The sequence below is a fragment of the Haemorhous mexicanus genome, chromosome 8 (genome assembly GCF_027477595.1).
Source record: "Haemorhous mexicanus isolate bHaeMex1 chromosome 8, bHaeMex1.pri, whole genome shotgun sequence".
Lineage (NCBI taxonomy): Eukaryota > Metazoa > Chordata > Aves > Passeriformes > Fringillidae > Haemorhous > Haemorhous mexicanus.
In genome coordinates, this window is record NC_082348.1 from 24,413,659 (window position 1) to 24,431,619 (window position 17,961).

The following is a 17,961-nucleotide window of genomic DNA, read 5'->3' on the forward strand; positions in this document are numbered from 1 at the left end:
CCAAAGAGAGATTTGCCAATACATTTTGACCGTAAAGTCTGTTTTTCTGTAGCTTTATTTTAAGAAATAGTTACCTAGTTATTTTAAGAAATAGTGAACCTTTAGTGGAAACCTTACAGTTCTAGACAGGTGGAACTAGAGTGGCAGAATGGACATGGCAAAGCTGTAGTCAGTTCCTAATTTTAGCAAAGTTACAAAATCTTGAAAATATGTTGCTGGGAAATACCAGGCAATCTTGCTGATAGTATTGTAAGCTCACATATAATGCCCCAGGTATTTGTGGAAATCCTTCCATGGAAATAATGCAAAGAAACAACTTCATGGATGTAGTTTGGGGGTTGGTTGGGGTTTCTAAAATATTTTTTTTGTCATTTTAAAGGTTGTGATGATTGTTCAAGGTAGCACAGGTTCCATTAGCTTGTTTTGGTATCAGTAGCACAAATAGCAGAGTAAAAGAGTGTAGCTAACCCCACTGCCCCAGTGCCTACCCACAGAAAAATAAAATGGACAGAAATGTGTGTTATGAAAATGAGTTCTCATTTGTACCTGTTGCCCAGTTACTACAAAGCCTGGTTAAAACTGTGAAAAGTGTTTCTGGTGCCGTTCATGATCGCTGAAGTGGTAACAAGAAATCTCTGAGTATTTAGAAATCCTTGTGGTGGTGGTTCTGGCTGTTTTTACTTTTGTTTTTTATCCTGTAGCTAAAACTTTTGTTCACAGTTTAGCAAATTTCCTATAGTGAAAGCTGTTTTGTGAGCAAGCAAATATTTTTTGTTTACGTAAGGGAAAAAACTCCATGGCCCATGATTTGAGAGATTATATTATCCTGGAAAAGCTAAGTGGACTTTTTGGTAGCATTTTCTTACTCTTGTTACCTAACAAAATTCACATACATGTTTTTAGGCAATGAATTTTCAGCAGGACTTTGTCTTACACCAAAGATTCTTCTGTGGTACTGGTTTTAGTATATAAAGTTGGCCCTGGGTGTCCAAAGGGAAGACAGTGGGCTTAACCTCTGGCTTTATTGTGGATACATTAGTATGGAATGTATTCTAAAATTTAATCATTGCTTTGTGATGAGTGAGTTGTAATGACCAAAATACTTTCTTGATTTGTGCAAGTGGGATTTTTTTCTATCATAGGACTACCAGTCCTAATTTAGCAAACTTTTGCAGTCCAACAAAACCTGCTCATGGTTTGTTTATGAGGTCTTAAAATTAAGGTTTGGGAAGGCATCCTTACACTTCATCTAGTTGAAGCCTATGCCAAAGGCAAGCTTAGAGAGCAGTTGTAAAATAAAAAAGGATAAGTGAAGGAATCTTATAAAACAGTGTCAGTAAATTGATGAAAGCTACTAAGAATGGAAAGGAGAAGGAATTTTTTGAAACTGAAAGAACGAGGGTAACAAAAAACCCAAAGAAACCCCAGCTGTTCCTGTGGCTTTAGAGGTGGTAAATTCAGCAGTAAGGTGAAGAAAGATGTTGTAATCAAGTATATGTAGTGATATGTTTAGTACAGTATAGAGATTTTCAAAACATTAGAAGTGATTTAATTTTTTTTGATACTGACTCTGTATTCCAATGCATACCACTGTTAGTAAATACACTGCGTCTTTTGTAGACGGTGGACATTCACAAAGAGAAAGTTGCTAGAAGAGAAATTGGTATCTTGACTACAAACAAAAACACCTCAAGAACTCACAAAATCATTGCACCAGCTAACTTGGAGCGACCAGTTCGCTACATCAGGAAACCTATTGATTATACAATTCTAGATGATATTGGACATGGAGTGAAGGTAGGTGATATTGTTAAAACAGCCAAACTGCAAATTCATTGTCTTTGTATATTTTCAAAATAACCTGATGCTTTTCATGGTAATATACCAGTTTCTCCTTGCCTGGACAATGTGTCTATAAACATGAGAGGAGTCCTGTCCAATTTCCAGTTGTCCCTTCCCCTTCTCTTGTCTCACTGTTTCTAAATGTTGCAAGCTCACTGGATCTGATTTCTGATTGGGACTGTGAGTGTCACCTTCGAAAATGCTTCTGAATATCAACTTATGTGATGCTGCTGTTATTGTTTGGGTCAGTTGCCAGGGATATACATGGGAACTGAAGGGCTAATGACCATCACTTTTCTGCTGAATTAGCACCACAGAGTGTGATCCAGCTGTAATTGCCACTGGTTTACTTTTATGCTCATGTAAAGGAAGGGTTTGCATGAGAAGTGTTATGGGCTCCCTTTTCTTCTTTCTGCCAGGGTCAGTTATACACAAACCCACTGATGTTCTTTGTAAAAGGGCCCTCTCTGCAACTTTTCTGCTATAATGGGTTTTGGGATGGGAATCTTACTGCCAAGTTTAAAGCCAGGTGGTTTTCCCTTTCAAGATAAGGAAAAAAGAAGGAATTTCAGGGCAGAGATCAGACTGAGACAACTGGTGGCTTGTTAGATCAAGGTACACAGCAGCAAGTAGTATCATGTGTGAGGTTAGATATATGTTTTTAAAAGCACATCCTGAATATAAGCACAGTCTTAGCAGGTGTGAGCTCATTGTTAACTTGTGCTGTCAGGAAAACAAGTACGGAAATGAGACCACTGACAGTATTAAAGTTCCAGGAAATGAAAGGTAAATAGCCCAAAGTGACATCATTTTTACAAGGCAAGCTAACAAATCTGTAAACCTGCTAAGTGGCAGTAAGGTAAGATGCTTCTTCCAGTCAAAGTACACCAGAATTTCTTTTGCTTGACTTGTAACTGGGTATCTCTGTTGTCCTATTTGCTTTGTCTGCTTGGATGGCCATTTGAATAGCAATAGGTTGTTTAACCTAACTTTTAAAATTCAAATTCTGAGCAGTTTGATTTAAGTATCTTTCCCAAGCAGTTTTACTTAAGGTCTTTTCAACTTCCTCTTTGTTAATTGGAAAGTCTCCTTCCTCCCATTTCTTACCCAAAGAATCAACCTCTGAACAGATTTTAAAAAAGACAAATAAAAAAACATACCAAACTTTAATAACTACAGTTTTGACCAGGAAATCATTACCAGTTGTGTGTTCAAATCTGCTACCAATTTTGAATTTATGCAGGTCAGCAGATCTCCTTGTGGATATGGATGGAGCATATTAACAGCAGTAGGATTGCTATCGCTAATTTTTAATCATCACTTTTTGTTTTGGGGAGATCATTTTAGAACTCATTAAAGAATAGTTTTTAATTGCTCTGCAGCACAATCTTATTTAGCACTGGCTCTAAATCATTATAATTGGTATCCCACTTACCTCAATATAGCAGTCATACCAAGATGCAGTGAATTATGTTCTTCTAAAACAACATAGTTCAACAAATGGATGATGACTTGAGTGTGTTTTACATCCATTTGTTATGTTTGTGATAGACTTAAATTATATTTACCATGTACTGTGTTTATCTAGGAAGTGAAGAAATATTGTGTACTTGTGAAACAATAATCAGAGAACTTGAAGTCATGCTATCCTTAAGATTGTAAATGTGTTCCAATTAGGTTAATCCTGTGTTTAGGACAGAAGAAGGAACAGTTTTCTTGCTGATGGGGGAAAAGGTGGCCAGTTGTGCTTATGAACCTGTTTTTGTTCTGCTTGAGTAACTCTCAATTAGTTTAGTAGATCTCTGGCTCTAGAACAGAGAGAAAAAAATGAAGTATGTAGAAGCTTTAAATGTGTGTATATATAGCTCTTTATTGTTTGAGCTGTGATACTTTTCCCTTCATGTGAACATTCAGAAGGAGTTCTTGCATAAACAGTGTTGAAGTTCAGTTAGCATCAAGGTTCTTCAGTCTGCATTTTGTCCTTTTTCTGCTGAAGGGCTTCTACTCCAGTACTTGGACCTGGAATTACGTATTTTCAGGCCAGGCAAAATGCTGATGCAGCAGACATTCATTGCAACCCCTGAGGAAATGGCAAGCTGGACAGAATAATACAGGCATAAAAGGGAGGGTTCTTGGCTGAGAAATTCAGTATGCCGTGCTGAGAGAAGTGGTGCAGGCCCTTAAGCATCTTCTTCCTTCCATTCAGAAATGTGAAGCATAGTGGAGACAATGGTCAGGAAGGGTTGCTCTATAGTGTGGTTTCTAAATAGATGTGAGAGAAGTCAAGTGCCTCTGTATGATCCCAGCAGTCCCTCCTCATCTTCGCTCCCTGAAGCTACAATGCTGCAAAAATCTAAAGAATCTTTTGTGTGAAAGAGACTTGCTTTCAATATTTTTCAAATGCTTCCCAAGTTACAAAGTCTTCCAACCTATTGTTCCCGCCAAAGAGTTCTTTAGTCAAGAGAATGGAAAAAAAATAAGTGCTCCCTTCAGAGAGGTGTGTATTTAGGTATTGTAGTTATAGACAGTGCTGCTGAGGTCTCTGCAGAGGCCTCAGACCTCTGTGGCCAGTACAGGGGGAACTGGTTTGCCAGTATAGCTGTACGAGGCAGAGACCACACTGGTTAATTGATCCACAGAACTTTAAGACAGGAGATTTTCTAGTAAATGAGATTGTTTTTTTTTTTTTAGTAGAACAGGGTCTCTCCTAAATTGATGGAACAAATCAGTCACTCTGGATGCTCTACTATTTATCCAAATATAAAAATAATTATTTATTAGAATATTTAAATATTTAACTGAATATTTACTGTTCAGTGCTGCAGAAAGTGTAACAAATTAAATTATACAGTTAGATAAATTGAACTAAAAGCAGATCACTCAAAGGGAAAGACAAGTAATTTTAGAAGAAATTACTGTGGAGAAAGATGTATGATATTGTGCCAGTAAGATGCAGAACTTAGTGTCAAAAAGCTAGCACTTTGGCTTTAAAGTAAGATCTTACTGTTGATTAGTGTCTTAATTTATACTTTAGGAAATGTGGATTTGTGATACAGTATCCATAAAGTGTGCTGTACATCTTACAAGATGGAATGATTTGCTCTTGATCTTTGTTCAAGAGAGATCTCATGGCATCAAGTTAACTAACAGCATTCTCTATAAAAGAACATGCATTAGCTTAATATATTAGAAGCTTCCATTTCAGCTACTTGTAAATGTGCTAATGCATGTAAACAATTTAAATGAGCTCAGACTCAGTTGTAAGGCTCAAATAAGGCTTTGACAGCTCAAATAAATTAATCTCTGAAGTTAATCCACCTAGATCTCATGATACATTTTGAAAGAAGCTGCCTCTGTTAGCACTGTAAGAACTTGAGTAAACAGTGTGCAAGCATTTGAATGCTAATTTTAAAGTAATAACTTAAAGGCTTTGTGGTCAATGTATATTAAAAGTTTCAGCTTGAAGATCTTTTGTTCATGACATTCTGCTTTAACCACTCTTTCTATGATCTACTGATACATTATTTTGTTAATGCTGAATGCTTAACTTTTTTCTTTCTTTTTCCTTTCTCTTCATATCCTGAAGTTCCAACTAACCTTTCAATGCTTTTTTTCCTTACCTCTTTTATTTGCTCCATTTATGCATTAAGTGGTTGCTTAGATTTAAGGTAAGAAACCCCAGGGCTGGATTTCCATTCCTCGTCTGAGATTATTACACACGGGGAGATGATTGACATCAATGCTACAGATTGTTTAAAACAACACCCGCTCTGCCTTCTGTGTCACAGAACTTCTGTTGAGTAACTCATTGTGGATAAGCATTTTGTGATATAAATTGATGTGTTTGTGAATGGAAGTTAACACAGTTAATTTTAAAAGCTTTGTGGTAAAATATTAGCTGCCTTCAGCATATCTAGCAGATCATTTATGAGGGAGGGATGTTGTGCTAGACAAAAATATACACAGACCAGATAGCAGCTGAATGTGAGCCTCCCCCTGTGTAATATTCTTTTTATCCTATATACGGTGTAAGTTATGGTTTGATTGGGATTCATGTTTGAGTGTGAGATTGCTCAGATATTGGGCTCCAAAGGTGTGTAACAAATTCAAATCTGTATATTATTTTTTAAAGTTGCAGTATTCTAATTTTTTTCAGAAACTGATAACAGTGCTTAAATACTTGAGGTGTACTCATCTATGGAAACTTCCAGAAATTTCATAATTGTGTGTAAAATACTTAATAGCTGTTAAACAGCAAGATAAGTGATTTATTTAGTTGAATACTAAATGAATAGTGCATCAAAGAACTCAGGTTGAAGTATGTCAAATTCTTCAAATGTTAGTAGTCTTAGTGGCTGCAGAAGCAGCAATAAAAACCATCAAATCAATTAGACAAGCAGTTAAATCAGGTTACATGATATTATGGTGGAGTTCATAGTACATTAATTAATAAATAGGTTATAGCCTTTATTGAATATGATGATCTCCTCCTCCTCCTGAAGTGCAGCTGGTTTGGGGGAAGAGGGACTGGAAGTTTTTTAGTAGCAGGTGCCACCATTGTAATGAGGGAACTGTGTCTTAGAACATAGAATGCCACTATATAGAATGAGTATATTAATTAAAGGAAGTTCCAAGTTGACATGGAATATTTTGAAGTATTTTCTATGCTTGGAAAAAGCAAAAAGAAAATCCTACAACTTCCTGAGATTTGCCTATAAAACCAAGTATTTCTGTAGATAGCTCCATGATGTCCCTGTGAAATAGGGCATATGGTACTTTTAGTCAGGTATTTAAGTATATGGAGCATCTCTCATAACAATGGAAAACTTGTAATTGATGAGAGAATTCCCACATGTAATTTAAAATTTGTTTTTACAAAGGTATGTGAGGTGTACAGTATTTCTACTCACTTAGTGTTTACGTGCTTTTAATTTGAGAATGGCAAAATATGTCTCCTCCCTGTTTTCTACTGTCTGTTTACATAAGATGGGTACTTTTGATGCTGAATATGTCTTATTCTGGACACACTTAATATTGGATTATGTTTTTCTCAGTGTTCTTAAAAAACCAATTTTCAAACTCAGTTTTCTTTGTTGTTCTCTGCAGTTGCAGTTTATAAACAAGTAATGACTATCCTAAGATAAGTTTTAAAATTGTGTAATTATAGATTGTATGTGAACTGACATATCTGTGCATTATCTGCAGTGGCAATAAGAGTTTTGTACAGCTTTTCAGAGCAAATATTTTTTTCTGTTTATAGGTTTGGAATGAAAACATTTTTTGTTTTAACACCATTTCTTTATTTACTAGTGTGAACCCAGTCAGAAATTTGATTAGAGGAATCAAACATGTCAGTCAGCTTCTCCTTGGCAAAACATGAGAGTTTAAAAGAGAAAACAAAAAAGGCAAAATGCTATGCATCATCTCTCAGTAGACCTGAGATATTCTTTGTCTCACTGTAGTCTCTGTGCATCAAACTGACAGAAGAGTGAAAAGCAGTTAGTAACCCCAGTTCTGTGTGAATGGTTATTTTACTTCACTTTAAAGTGACTGGATATGAAGTGTTTAGTCTGCATTTCTTTTTTGTGACTGCAAAAAACCCTTAGCCTTACCTAACAGCTATAGTATTAAACTGACTGACTGTAGCATTGGATTTGTATCTGAGCAACTTAGGTTTTAAACAGATTCTGAAGAAAATTTCAGTTACAAGACAGAGGAAAATCAATTGAAAATGACATTGTTTAAGCCTTTTTGTATTCACCAGACTTGGTTCTTCAGTTAATTTGCATGGGTGGATGTGGTAAAAACAAGTAAGCTCACTTGCTTGAAGCTTCTACTTGTGGTCATTTGCCAAAACAGGGCTGCAATTTATACATGTCACTTCTATATGAACTGGTTAATGAGCTGACAAGCAAATGGTTTGATTAGACATGCACAGTAAGTATTTGAGTGGCTGAGCACAGCCTGAAAATAAATTTACTTTGAGGTAGCAGATGATGGGCCAGAAATCTATTCATCATCTCTGTAGTGTTAAGAAGATGAAGCAAGGCATGGAAGGGAGTTTTCATTCAGCCTTGTGGTGTTTTTTTCCCATAACTGGATACAAAATTGCTCAAGAAGGTCGAGGAACTGCCTGAAGGTTCTGAATATAATCCTTGAAACATCACTCATGGGACACTTTTTCTTACTAGGTTTTGGGCAAAAAATTATTCTTTTGACATCCTGAAAGTTCTAGAAAATACAGTGTGAATTTAAAGCACCACTTAAAAATTTGTGACTGCGTCCAGCTTTAGAAGTAGCTCCTCCTGAGGTTTGATTGTGTTGAATATCTGGTATTCAGGATTTTGGGGGGAAAAAACAGCCAACCAAGAATAAGCCAACCCCCCACAAAAAGCCCAGCTTGCTTGCTTTCTTGCAGGTAAGTGCCTCACATCTGTATAGATACAGGACATTAATGCAAATAGTTTTGCAGTCTCTTGACCAGCTCTCCTATCTCACCAGCTATGTATTTCTGCACTTCCTGATTATTTTTTTTTTTTTTGCTTTTTGAAAATATTCCCAAGAATTAAACTGAATGAATGGCATAATTTATCAGTTTTAGCTGATTTATTTCAGTACAAATTCTTTATACAGTGGAGTGCTAAAGAAATTCAGTATGTTAAATGCTGATAAAAATGTAAGTATGAAGGAAATCCAGTCGTATGTAGGACCATAAGATGGTGTTTTGATCATTGAAATCTATGAAAAACTAGTTGCCAAAAATAGAAATTGGCCAATTAAGTCTTAATTATTAAAAAATTAAACTTAAGAGGGTAGTTTTTCTGAGTGCTCTACTCGGTGCCATATTGTGTCTTGAAATCATCAGATGGTACCTCTCTAAAATTGTAGCTCAATAACAGAAAATATTGGATGAAGTACTGTTGCACCCTTTTGAAACAGAATGGTCCATAGGGATCCATTTCTTTACAGTTCATTTTATAGCTGTTACTGTGGGGCTGGATCCCAGAGCATTTTCTAGGATGTTTTACTTACCAAGGATCTGCTTTTTAGGTAGTTTGTGTAGTTTCTTCCTCAGCAAAGCTTCCAATTCCAGCTCCAGTGTTGACAAAGTCACGGCTTTGGTAGAAGATATTTTTTCTGTGGTGCATGTGCTTGTTAATTCATCTACAAAAAGCTTCTGCAAGGTATCCAGATAAAAAAAAACTTAACCAAGATCTCTTGGTTTTCCACAACTTGTGTTGGTAATTTTGGAGGTTTTTTTTTTTTTTTCTGTGAAAGAGGAAAAAAATAATTTGAAAAATCCCTGCATGCATTAGGCACAGACCCTGTGCCCTATTGTCTGTTTACTGAGTTGTCTTCCTGCTTTTGCATCAGTCAGCTGTGGTTTTTTCCTGAGCTTTGTGCCCAAGTCATTACTGCCTCTATTTTTTTTTTTTCTGTTCTAAACACAGTGGTTGGCTGGTTAACTGTGCAGTTGTGAGCAAAGGCACAGACAGATACTTCTTTATCTTTCTGGTTGCAGGCTCTCTTTTCTGTGCATTTTCTTGAAATGATTTCCAGATTTAAACTAGGAATCAGCCCCAGCCTGTGGGGCTGAAACAAACCACCATCAGACAGATACATTCCTCTGCTTTCACCCTCTCGTTAAATCAGCTGCATCTGGGTAGTTCCAGCTGTGCAGAACCTGGGGAAATGATGTCTGAAACAGTGCAAGTTCTGGCAAATACCAGCTCACTCCAGAAAAACGATTTTTTAAACTTGACAGCAAATGCAAATGTGACCTTGAGTTCTGGTTGTTGCTTCAGATTTTACATGTTTGTAAGAGGGATGTGTGTGGGTGAGAATTTGTGTATGGAAACTGTATTTACAACCATATGTGCAAAACACAAAAGGCAATACAATAAAGTTTGGAAGAGAGGGGGCATTTATGGCCTCCCTTCCCCCCACTCCAGTAGAAATTATTATAGAAGGAGACAGCTGTATATGTTACAGTGCTTTTTTTTAATCTCAATTGTAGTTGGTGCAGTTTTAGATTTTTTGAGCATCTTGCATGCTTTTATATCCAAGGATCTGTCCATTTTGATCAGAACTGTTGAAATAACTGTGTCTTTTTAAACTTCTCTTTTGTGATTATTTGGCAGTAAGTCAAAGGGGAAGTTACTTGCACAGGGTTGTTTAACTTAGAGTAGCTGATCTTAAAGCCATCAGTCCTGTCAGATTTGAAGACAGCCTTGTAAATTCTAATTACTTGCTCTCTGAACAGTTCAGTTTCAATGTTGAAAAGTCATTTCCAAGACCCTGAAACTAAACCTATTGTCAGTAAATCTCATCTTATAGGTTGGGGTTTTTTAAGGAGGGTTTTTTTGCTAAGTTCCTGGGCTAAAAAGGGGTCATTTTTTGTTTGGCCACATTTTCTAAAGCTTTCATCCCATCCTTTTGAAGGATCTGTGTATTTGCAGTGTTAATGAAAATATCAAGCAGTCACTGGAGCTCTGTGTTGGTCAGGCGAGTGTTAGCCCCACTTCTGGCTGTACCCAGTGTGATCCAGCATCCTTCACCTCAGCCATCCTTTCTTTTCGTGTAGCCATAGCCCTGGGGATGCCTAGAAGTTCATTTTTGTTCTTGCCGTCATTAGATATAAAATAATAACGTTATTTCTATTAAATAGATGTAATTTTATATTAACTGTAAAGTGATAGCCAGGGGTTACGTCATCTCATCAGAAATAATCGTGTATCCAGTTAAAATCCCTAAATGGACTATTCAGGGGCACACAGATTGGTCTGTCATCTAAAGACATCCAAAAGCAGAGGCTGAGTGGGCTGTTTGAAATACAGCAAGTGACAATTCAGTGAGCATTTAATTAAGGTGGATTTTGTTTGTTTGTGGGTTTAGGTTTTTTTCTTTTTTTTGAAAACTCAAATAGGTAGATGAGTGAAACAGTCATGTTTAATGAAAGAGGAAATACAGGGGGTGCTGCAACTTTAAAAAAAAATTCAGATTTTGCTATTTCTTAAATGTTCCGTGTATAGAATAAAATATATTTCATTTTACACTTTCCCTTTTCCCTTTAAGTAGTTGTAGTTCAGTGCTTACCTCATCCCTCACTTCAATTAACTTTAGATTTCTTGTTGCTTAGAGTTGGCTTAAAGGACTTTATAATGCTGTGCAACATAATTTTGTCTTAAATTGACATTAAAGAGTACTCTTGCACAACTAAATCCAAACATCTGTTTTAGAATCTGACAAAATACCTCTTCCAATGCTTGGGTTTTCTTTTCCTCCCTGCAGATTGAAAATGTGATAGCACTGGGATTATTTAGAGACAGAAAATCAAGTTTCAGTGGATTAGAATACTGAACGTATTACTCTTTACTCTGTTGTCAATATTTATCAATTCACAAATCTAAACATTGCCAAGGTTTTAAGTGAGTTGTTAGAGTCAAATTTTGAAGGAGTAATCTGCCTTCAACAATGTTTGCAAATATTCCTGAGTGCCTTCATCACGGTTTCATTTTTCTGGGAGATGGGGGCAGCAGCCAGGACTTACATTTTAGACAGAAGAAATTCTGTGAGATAGAGCATGAAAGGAAGAACAGAGAGAGGGATGTAAGCACACTTGTTTAGGTTTGCTGAGTGTCTCTGTGCCTAAGCAATGGCTCAGGCAGTTGTAAATCCGAGCTGTTTTGTTAGCAGACCGTGTACTGATTCCTGTAAGGATGTGTGCATTGAGGGAATTTTGCTTGGCTGCAGACTACAGGGAAGCAAAATGCACATTGGTAACAATTGTTTACAATTCCTAGATTAATCAATCAGTCAGGAATGCAAATGAGTTTTTGAAAGAAGTTAGAGTAAATTATTTTATGTAAAATTTACTTCATTAGTATTTTAACCTGACAGAGGGGAAGTGGACAACCGCAGTTATATCACATCACTGCTAAATATTTTTCTCCCTATCCATTTATTTATAAACTCTCAGAGATGAAATTGCCACAGATTTAATGGGGGGGAAAAAAAATATGCCTTTATATTTTTCCCAAAAAGCTTTCTCTGTATGTTTTTATGTATGTAACTAATATTTAAAGTAAATATCTTTTAAAATAAGTTTATATTTATAATCTGTGAAAACATTAAAACATTAATGGAGGATATTTATAGGTTACTTTGACTTCTCCATATCTGTATAAATCACATTAGATTGTGGCCTATTAGATAAGCCTAAGTATTTTTAAACAGTATTCAAAAATATTTGTGCAAATTTACCATTCATTAGTTCCATGTGAAATAACTGCCTTTTTCTCAAAAGATGACTGGGAGGTCCAGCCAAATTAGGTACAGTGTCTGTATTCTCAGAGAGTTAACATTTATGTGATAGCCTGAAGGCAAATTTGCTTTTTTGTACAATTTCTAAAAACTATGTAATAAAGAGTCCTTTGAGCACAACTCTTGACTTCTAGCAGAGTAGAAATTGCATATAAAACGCATGGCCTCTCAATTTTTTTTGTTTGTTTAAACCTTCCCCTCCTTAGAGTTAATTATTGCTAAAGGCATCTCCGTGTCTCTCCCCTCGACCCTGAGCTCAGTGAAGGCCGTTTTTGTCCCCGTTCTTTCATGCAGGTCAGCACCCAGAATATGAAGATGGGTGGGCTGCCTCGCACAACACCGCCCACCCAGAAGCCCCCCAGTCCACCGATGTCAGGAAAAGGAACTATTGGGTAAGTGCAGTTACTGAGTGGGTGAGCAGAAGGGAAAAGAGGGGAGATTCTTTCTTTAGTGGGAGAGATTTCATGGTTTTATTTTAACCATTCACGAAGGTCAAGAGGTGTAATATCTGCATCCTCTTATACTGATCATGTCTTTGTACGTTAGTGTGCTGCTGTCAGAAGACAGTGGGCATCATCAGCCTTTCCCAACAGGAACCTTTTTCTCAGAGCAGAACACTTAAAATTACATACTGTAGAGTAAAATATCATTAGCTGTGGTTTTCGCAGGTGGTGCTAAACAACTGAAAAATGAGTACATGGCACTGTTCATTATTTGTGTTGTGCCTGATGAAAGTCATTTCGTGGGAAGTTTATGAACCTGATTTTGACCTTAGGAAAATGTGTTATGAGTGGGATGAATGCTGTTTGCTGGTGTGTTTTAATGTATATACATACAGCACATGGTGCTTTATTTTAATGCAAGATTATGGCCTTAAAACAAGAATGGGATGTGGAACACAGAGTTTACTGATAGGAAGACTGAGGACTGAAGTACCCGAAGAACATCCTGAATTCTTTTTTTCCCCTTATCCTACAAAATGAGTACTGCAAAGTTACAGCTAAAGCCCATTTTTTGAGCTCACGTTCCTGGTCAGTATGTAGCTGTGTTTCAGAGAGTGAGAAGTGTCTGGTTCTGTGTGCGTTCCCCTAACTGGCTTGTGGCGTGTCTTGTGCCGTGCAGGCGGCACTCCCCGTACCGCACGCTGGAGCCGGTGCGGCCCCCGGTGGTGCCCAACGATTACGTGCCGAGCCCGACGCGCACCATGGCCCCGGCCCAGCAGAGCCCCGTCAGAACGGCCTCGGTCAACCAGCGCAACCGCACCTACAGGTACCGGCCTGGCCTGCTGGGGGCGGACACTGCTGTGCTCAACAGCGAATCCGCCCGCACATCCCTCTGCCGGCAGCCTCCCCTTTCGCCCTGTGGACTGGCAATCTCATTGGCGTGATGAGAATGAGCGCTAATCAAACCACAATAGGGAATCGTGTTAAGATTATTCACTTAATCCCCTGTTCACCTCAGTTTTAGTGATCTCACTTAGAGTACTTAATGAATTACTAAGATTGTGAAGTCTTTCCAGGAGATAGACCATGATGGTGCTTTACTAAATGATTACCACGCTGGGGAAAGACTTTGTACACAGCTTGCCTTCTACATGTTGAAGGGCTGCTTAGATGCTTGTATTTGACATTTTTGAGCAGTCTTTGATGTTTATAGATTGAATAGCTGAAATTGTAGCATAGTGTTTTGGGGATATTGATAACTTCAAACATAGAATAAAGCTGAACTGCATTACCAGGGGCTCTGCAGAAGACTAGTTTTTTTTCCTAGGATAATAAGTTTCATGATGTGATTAGAGCTAAATACTTTCCTTGAAATCTTTACTTTTTAAACATAATAAGTTCTTGAGGATGGCTAAACAAGTGGACTTAAAAAGATAAGAAATCTGAATTTTACCATCTTACAACTTTTAGGCTCTCTTGTAGTCTCATATGAAAGCCTACGAATCACAGTCTAAGCACTCCATAAGTTTTAAAGTTATAGGAAAAAGGTCTTTATTTCCTCTGTAGAGGCTTTACAATCCTGGAATTATGTGCTTTGAACAAGGTTCTGGAAGTGTTTTGTTTTTGGGCAAGTTCACCAAGGCTAACTTACTGAAAAAAACCCTCTTCTGTTGTGGTCAAAGTGGAGAGTTTCAGGAAGGCCCAGCTTTGTATAGGCTTATATCATCCTTGTTTCTTTTCTCTTGTTTCCCGTTACTTCTCTGATTTTGTAAGATGCTCTGTGAGGGATATTGTGTTTCAGCATGAACAGCATCATATTCATACCCTGGTTACTTTGGTTTCTTACAGCAGCAGTGGCAGTAGTGGAGGAAGCCACCCAAGTAGTCGGAGCAGCAGTCGAGAGAACAGTGGAAGTGGAAGTGTAGGTGTTCCCATTGCTGTTCCCACACCATCTCCTCCTAGTGTCTATCCAGGTAAATGGAAACTTCTTGTTCCTCTTTCTGCCTCATTGTTAACCTTGAGCATTTGCAGTTTCCTAAACTTGAAGGGAATCCCAGAGTTCATTGCTATTGATGAGTTTGAATCAAGTAGTATCTTCTCTGAGAGTGTCTGATGTGCTGTAATGTTCCTTTTATATATTAATTTATCAGAATTTTTTGCCTGGCTGCCTGCATGTGACAAGGTAGGACACAGCACCTTTTTTAGTGGGCTGAGGGACACTTCTCCCTTGTCCTTTTAAGCAAATAAATGTTTTTTCCTTGGCTGTTTAGGCAGATACATAGAAGAATGTTTTTAGAAAATTAGATTGAATGAGAGGCCGGCATAGAGTGAATCTTGAGTACATCAATGCAAGCCTGAATTGTCACAAAGAGATACTTGCTCAGTGTAATGGGCCCAGACTTTCCAGAAGTAGGAAGTGTTATAAGTACTTCTTTTTCCTTTGCTCAGCCTTTTCAGTGAAGAAGAGCCTGTAGTTCACTTACAGCAAAGTTCATGATGCTTCTGAAACAAAGAGATGGAAATGTTTTGGTTTCCTCTTTATATTTTCTGATTTATACAAAAGCTAAAGACAGCCAAACTAGAGATTGGAGCATAAATAGCACAATGCAAAGACATCTTTCAAAAGTAATACTTTTCACTGAAAAGTTTTGGGTTGTGTTCCCTTCAGACCTGGAAAGAAGTCGATTTGCTTGACCCTCATTTACCATCTACACAGGAATGAGCCTTTCTTTAACAGCTCCATTGTTTTCTCATCTCTTGCATTCTGAAATACTGTGCAGCTAATAAATAGCTAACACTGAATAGTCAGAGGCTTTCTCTAATCCTTGCTAACATATCTCCTTATTAACTCCACCTCTTCCTCCTCTCTTCACTCAGCCCCTGCTGGCTCAGCTGGCACTTCTCCCCTTCCTGCTACCTCTGCTCCTGCCCCCACTCCTCCTGCTCCTCCTGCCCCTTCCTCTGCTGCCCCAGATGCTGCTGCTGCTGCTGCAGGAGCTCAGCCCCTTGCTGATGGCTTCACCTCTCCAACTCCCCCTGCTGTTTCTTCCACACCCTCTGCAGGTGAGTGTCTGCTCCAGCTGCTGGGCAGATGAACCCAGATGTGATCGTGATCCAAGGCTTTGCAAAGTTACTTCAGCAGCAGTGATTCATAATTTAAAAAAAGTTCAATTATAACTAGAATGGATGCTTTCCTAGCTGTTTCTTATCTGTAAAAATGGATTTTTTAATATGGTACACCACATTATTGGTGCAAAGCAGAGGGAATATGATGCTGTAGTTCATGCATTTGCTCTTACAAGCAAGTAACAGAGCAAGCAACTTGTATTTTTATTTACTGACCTAGTAAGAAGTTGTGCAAAGCAAGCAAAACATAATGAAGAACAATACAAGTTTTTAAAAATTTGTACATTCTTTTGTTCTGTTTCTCGGTTTACTTCTCAACTATAGTGACCATCCCTCCTTCCTTTGTTTTCTTGCAAACTCTCAAATTTCCTTCTAGGACAAGTGGTGGAGGCACAATAGTCTGTGGGGTGTAATAATGCATATGGTAATGACAAATCCAGCTTACTCTTACATGCAGTATAAAATCCAGAGAATTTTATGTGAGCACAGAAGATACCTCGCTTCATTTATTGCTTACTGGGATTCACGATCAATGTCTTGAATACAGAAAGTAAAGAAAATGCAGAGCAAGTTTTTGGGAGGTGTTTTAATTGACAGTTCCCTTGAAGAGGATCTTCTTGACTTCATTTATTCCATCCTTCAAGCAGTTTCTGACATTCATATCTCCCCAGATGATTCTCTGAATATCTTCTAAGTGGCACTAAGATAGGTAGTACTATGTTTTTCAGTTACAGAGGGGGTTAACAGCTTTGGATCCTGGAAATGGCCTGCAGTTATTTTTCACGTGTATGTTCCTTAATTGCAGAAGTGTAACATTTTGGGGAGTTTTTTGCAGGTTCAGAAATAACTGAATTCACAAGAAGTTATTGTAATACATTATTTAACATAAATAACCAGGTATTTTTTTCTTTCATTTTGAGGATTCATAGCTTAAACACCCTTGTATTTTCCCACTGGCTTTTGTAGGCAGTGCTGAGTGCAGGCAGTTGGGAGAGTTATGTTTTGCATTGCTCTTGCGACATTCGGTGTCCTGCCAGTCTGGCAGCTGAAGTGGCTGACTCCTAGGATGCAGACTCTTAAAATAAAGCACCAGAAACCTTTCCAAACCTTTGAAATTGAATGCAGGTAGAGAGAAGGCAGGCATCATTCTTCTCTTTGCTAATGCATTTCTCTCTACCCTAGGTCACCCCGTTCAGTTCTACAGCATGAACAGGCCTGCAGCTCGGCACACGCCCCCGACCATCGGGGGCTCTTTGCCGTATCGGCGCCCGCCTTCCATCACGTCACAGACCAGCCTTCAGAACCAGATCAACGGGGGCCCCTTCTACAACCAGAACCCAGGTGAGAAAGTTTGGCTGCTCCACTGAACTCAGTGGTGGTGAACACGGTGACCTTCAGCTCTCTGGAACTTTATCTTCTGTCTCCGTTGCAGATCTTGCACTTTCAGTATGTTACTGGTAGCTGTGCCAAAGCTGCAGTGCAAGTGCACAGTGCTCAGCATCTTAAAAAATGCTGGCTTGGTTGCCAGATAATTTACGTTTGATGTCACAGTCCCTATCAGATAAGCTTTAGTCCTTGACTACACCATGTGCCATGGACCTGCTTTGGTGTGGGATGGGTATTTGATTTTGCACCAGAATGCTGATTCTTCATTAATCAGTCTTTACCTTGTGTGCCTTTTCCTTCTGGGTAATGTACAGTTACCATGGAAGTTGTACTTGTTACACCGGGGTAGGCATTAGACACCTTGGAGACACCAGTGGTGTTTGGGTGCTGTGTCATGTGCTGAGCCCACAGATGATGTTGTTTTATGGGTGATCTGCCTTACAAAGCAAGAGGAGAGTCAGTGTCCCTGTGTGTCAGCATAACACAGTAGCCTTTTACCTAAGGAGTCCTCCTTCCTGTGCTTCTGATGGGACCAGGAGGGTTTTATAGCAGACCAGGGGAGAGTTCCTCTTTTGACAAAGCTACAGAAAGATGCAGGGGACACACTGAAGGTTTTTGTCAGGAAATGCCCTATTACCAGCAAAATTGAATGTTAACTTGCAAGTACTAATGTATGTTGGTGTTTCGTTGTGGTGGTGGATTTGAAGGGGGGTGTGTGTGTGTTGCTTGGTTGCTTTAGGTTTGGGTGGGTTTTTTTTGTTTGTTTGGTTGGTTGGTTTGGTTGGTTTTTTTTTTTAATTGAGCATTGAACTTGGAATTAGGTCAAATGCTGCAATCTGCA

At 38.4% G+C, this 17,961-nt stretch overlaps 1 protein-coding gene across 10 annotated transcripts in view; it reads left to right on the forward strand.

Annotated features, from left to right (window-relative positions):
- Nucleotides 1–17,961, forward strand: part of ABI2 (abl interactor 2) — a 64,137-nt gene that overhangs the window by 32,509 nt on the left and 13,667 nt on the right. For 2 of the 10 annotated variants that reach the window (XM_059853240.1, XM_059853243.1), the window contains exons 3-7: nucleotides 1,621–1,797; nucleotides 12,460–12,557; nucleotides 13,288–13,434; nucleotides 14,460–14,581; nucleotides 16,917–17,075. In XM_059853240.1, coding sequence (XP_059709223.1) covers nucleotides 1,621–1,797; nucleotides 12,460–12,557; nucleotides 13,288–13,434; nucleotides 14,460–14,581; nucleotides 16,917–17,075 — 703 coding nt within the window. Of the gene's footprint in view, nucleotides 1–1,620; nucleotides 1,798–12,459; nucleotides 12,558–13,287; nucleotides 13,435–14,456; nucleotides 14,582–16,916; nucleotides 17,076–17,961 lie in introns of all 10 variants that reach the window. The other 8 variants (XM_059853239.1, XM_059853242.1, XM_059853244.1 and 5 more) reach the window with 5 other exon arrangements.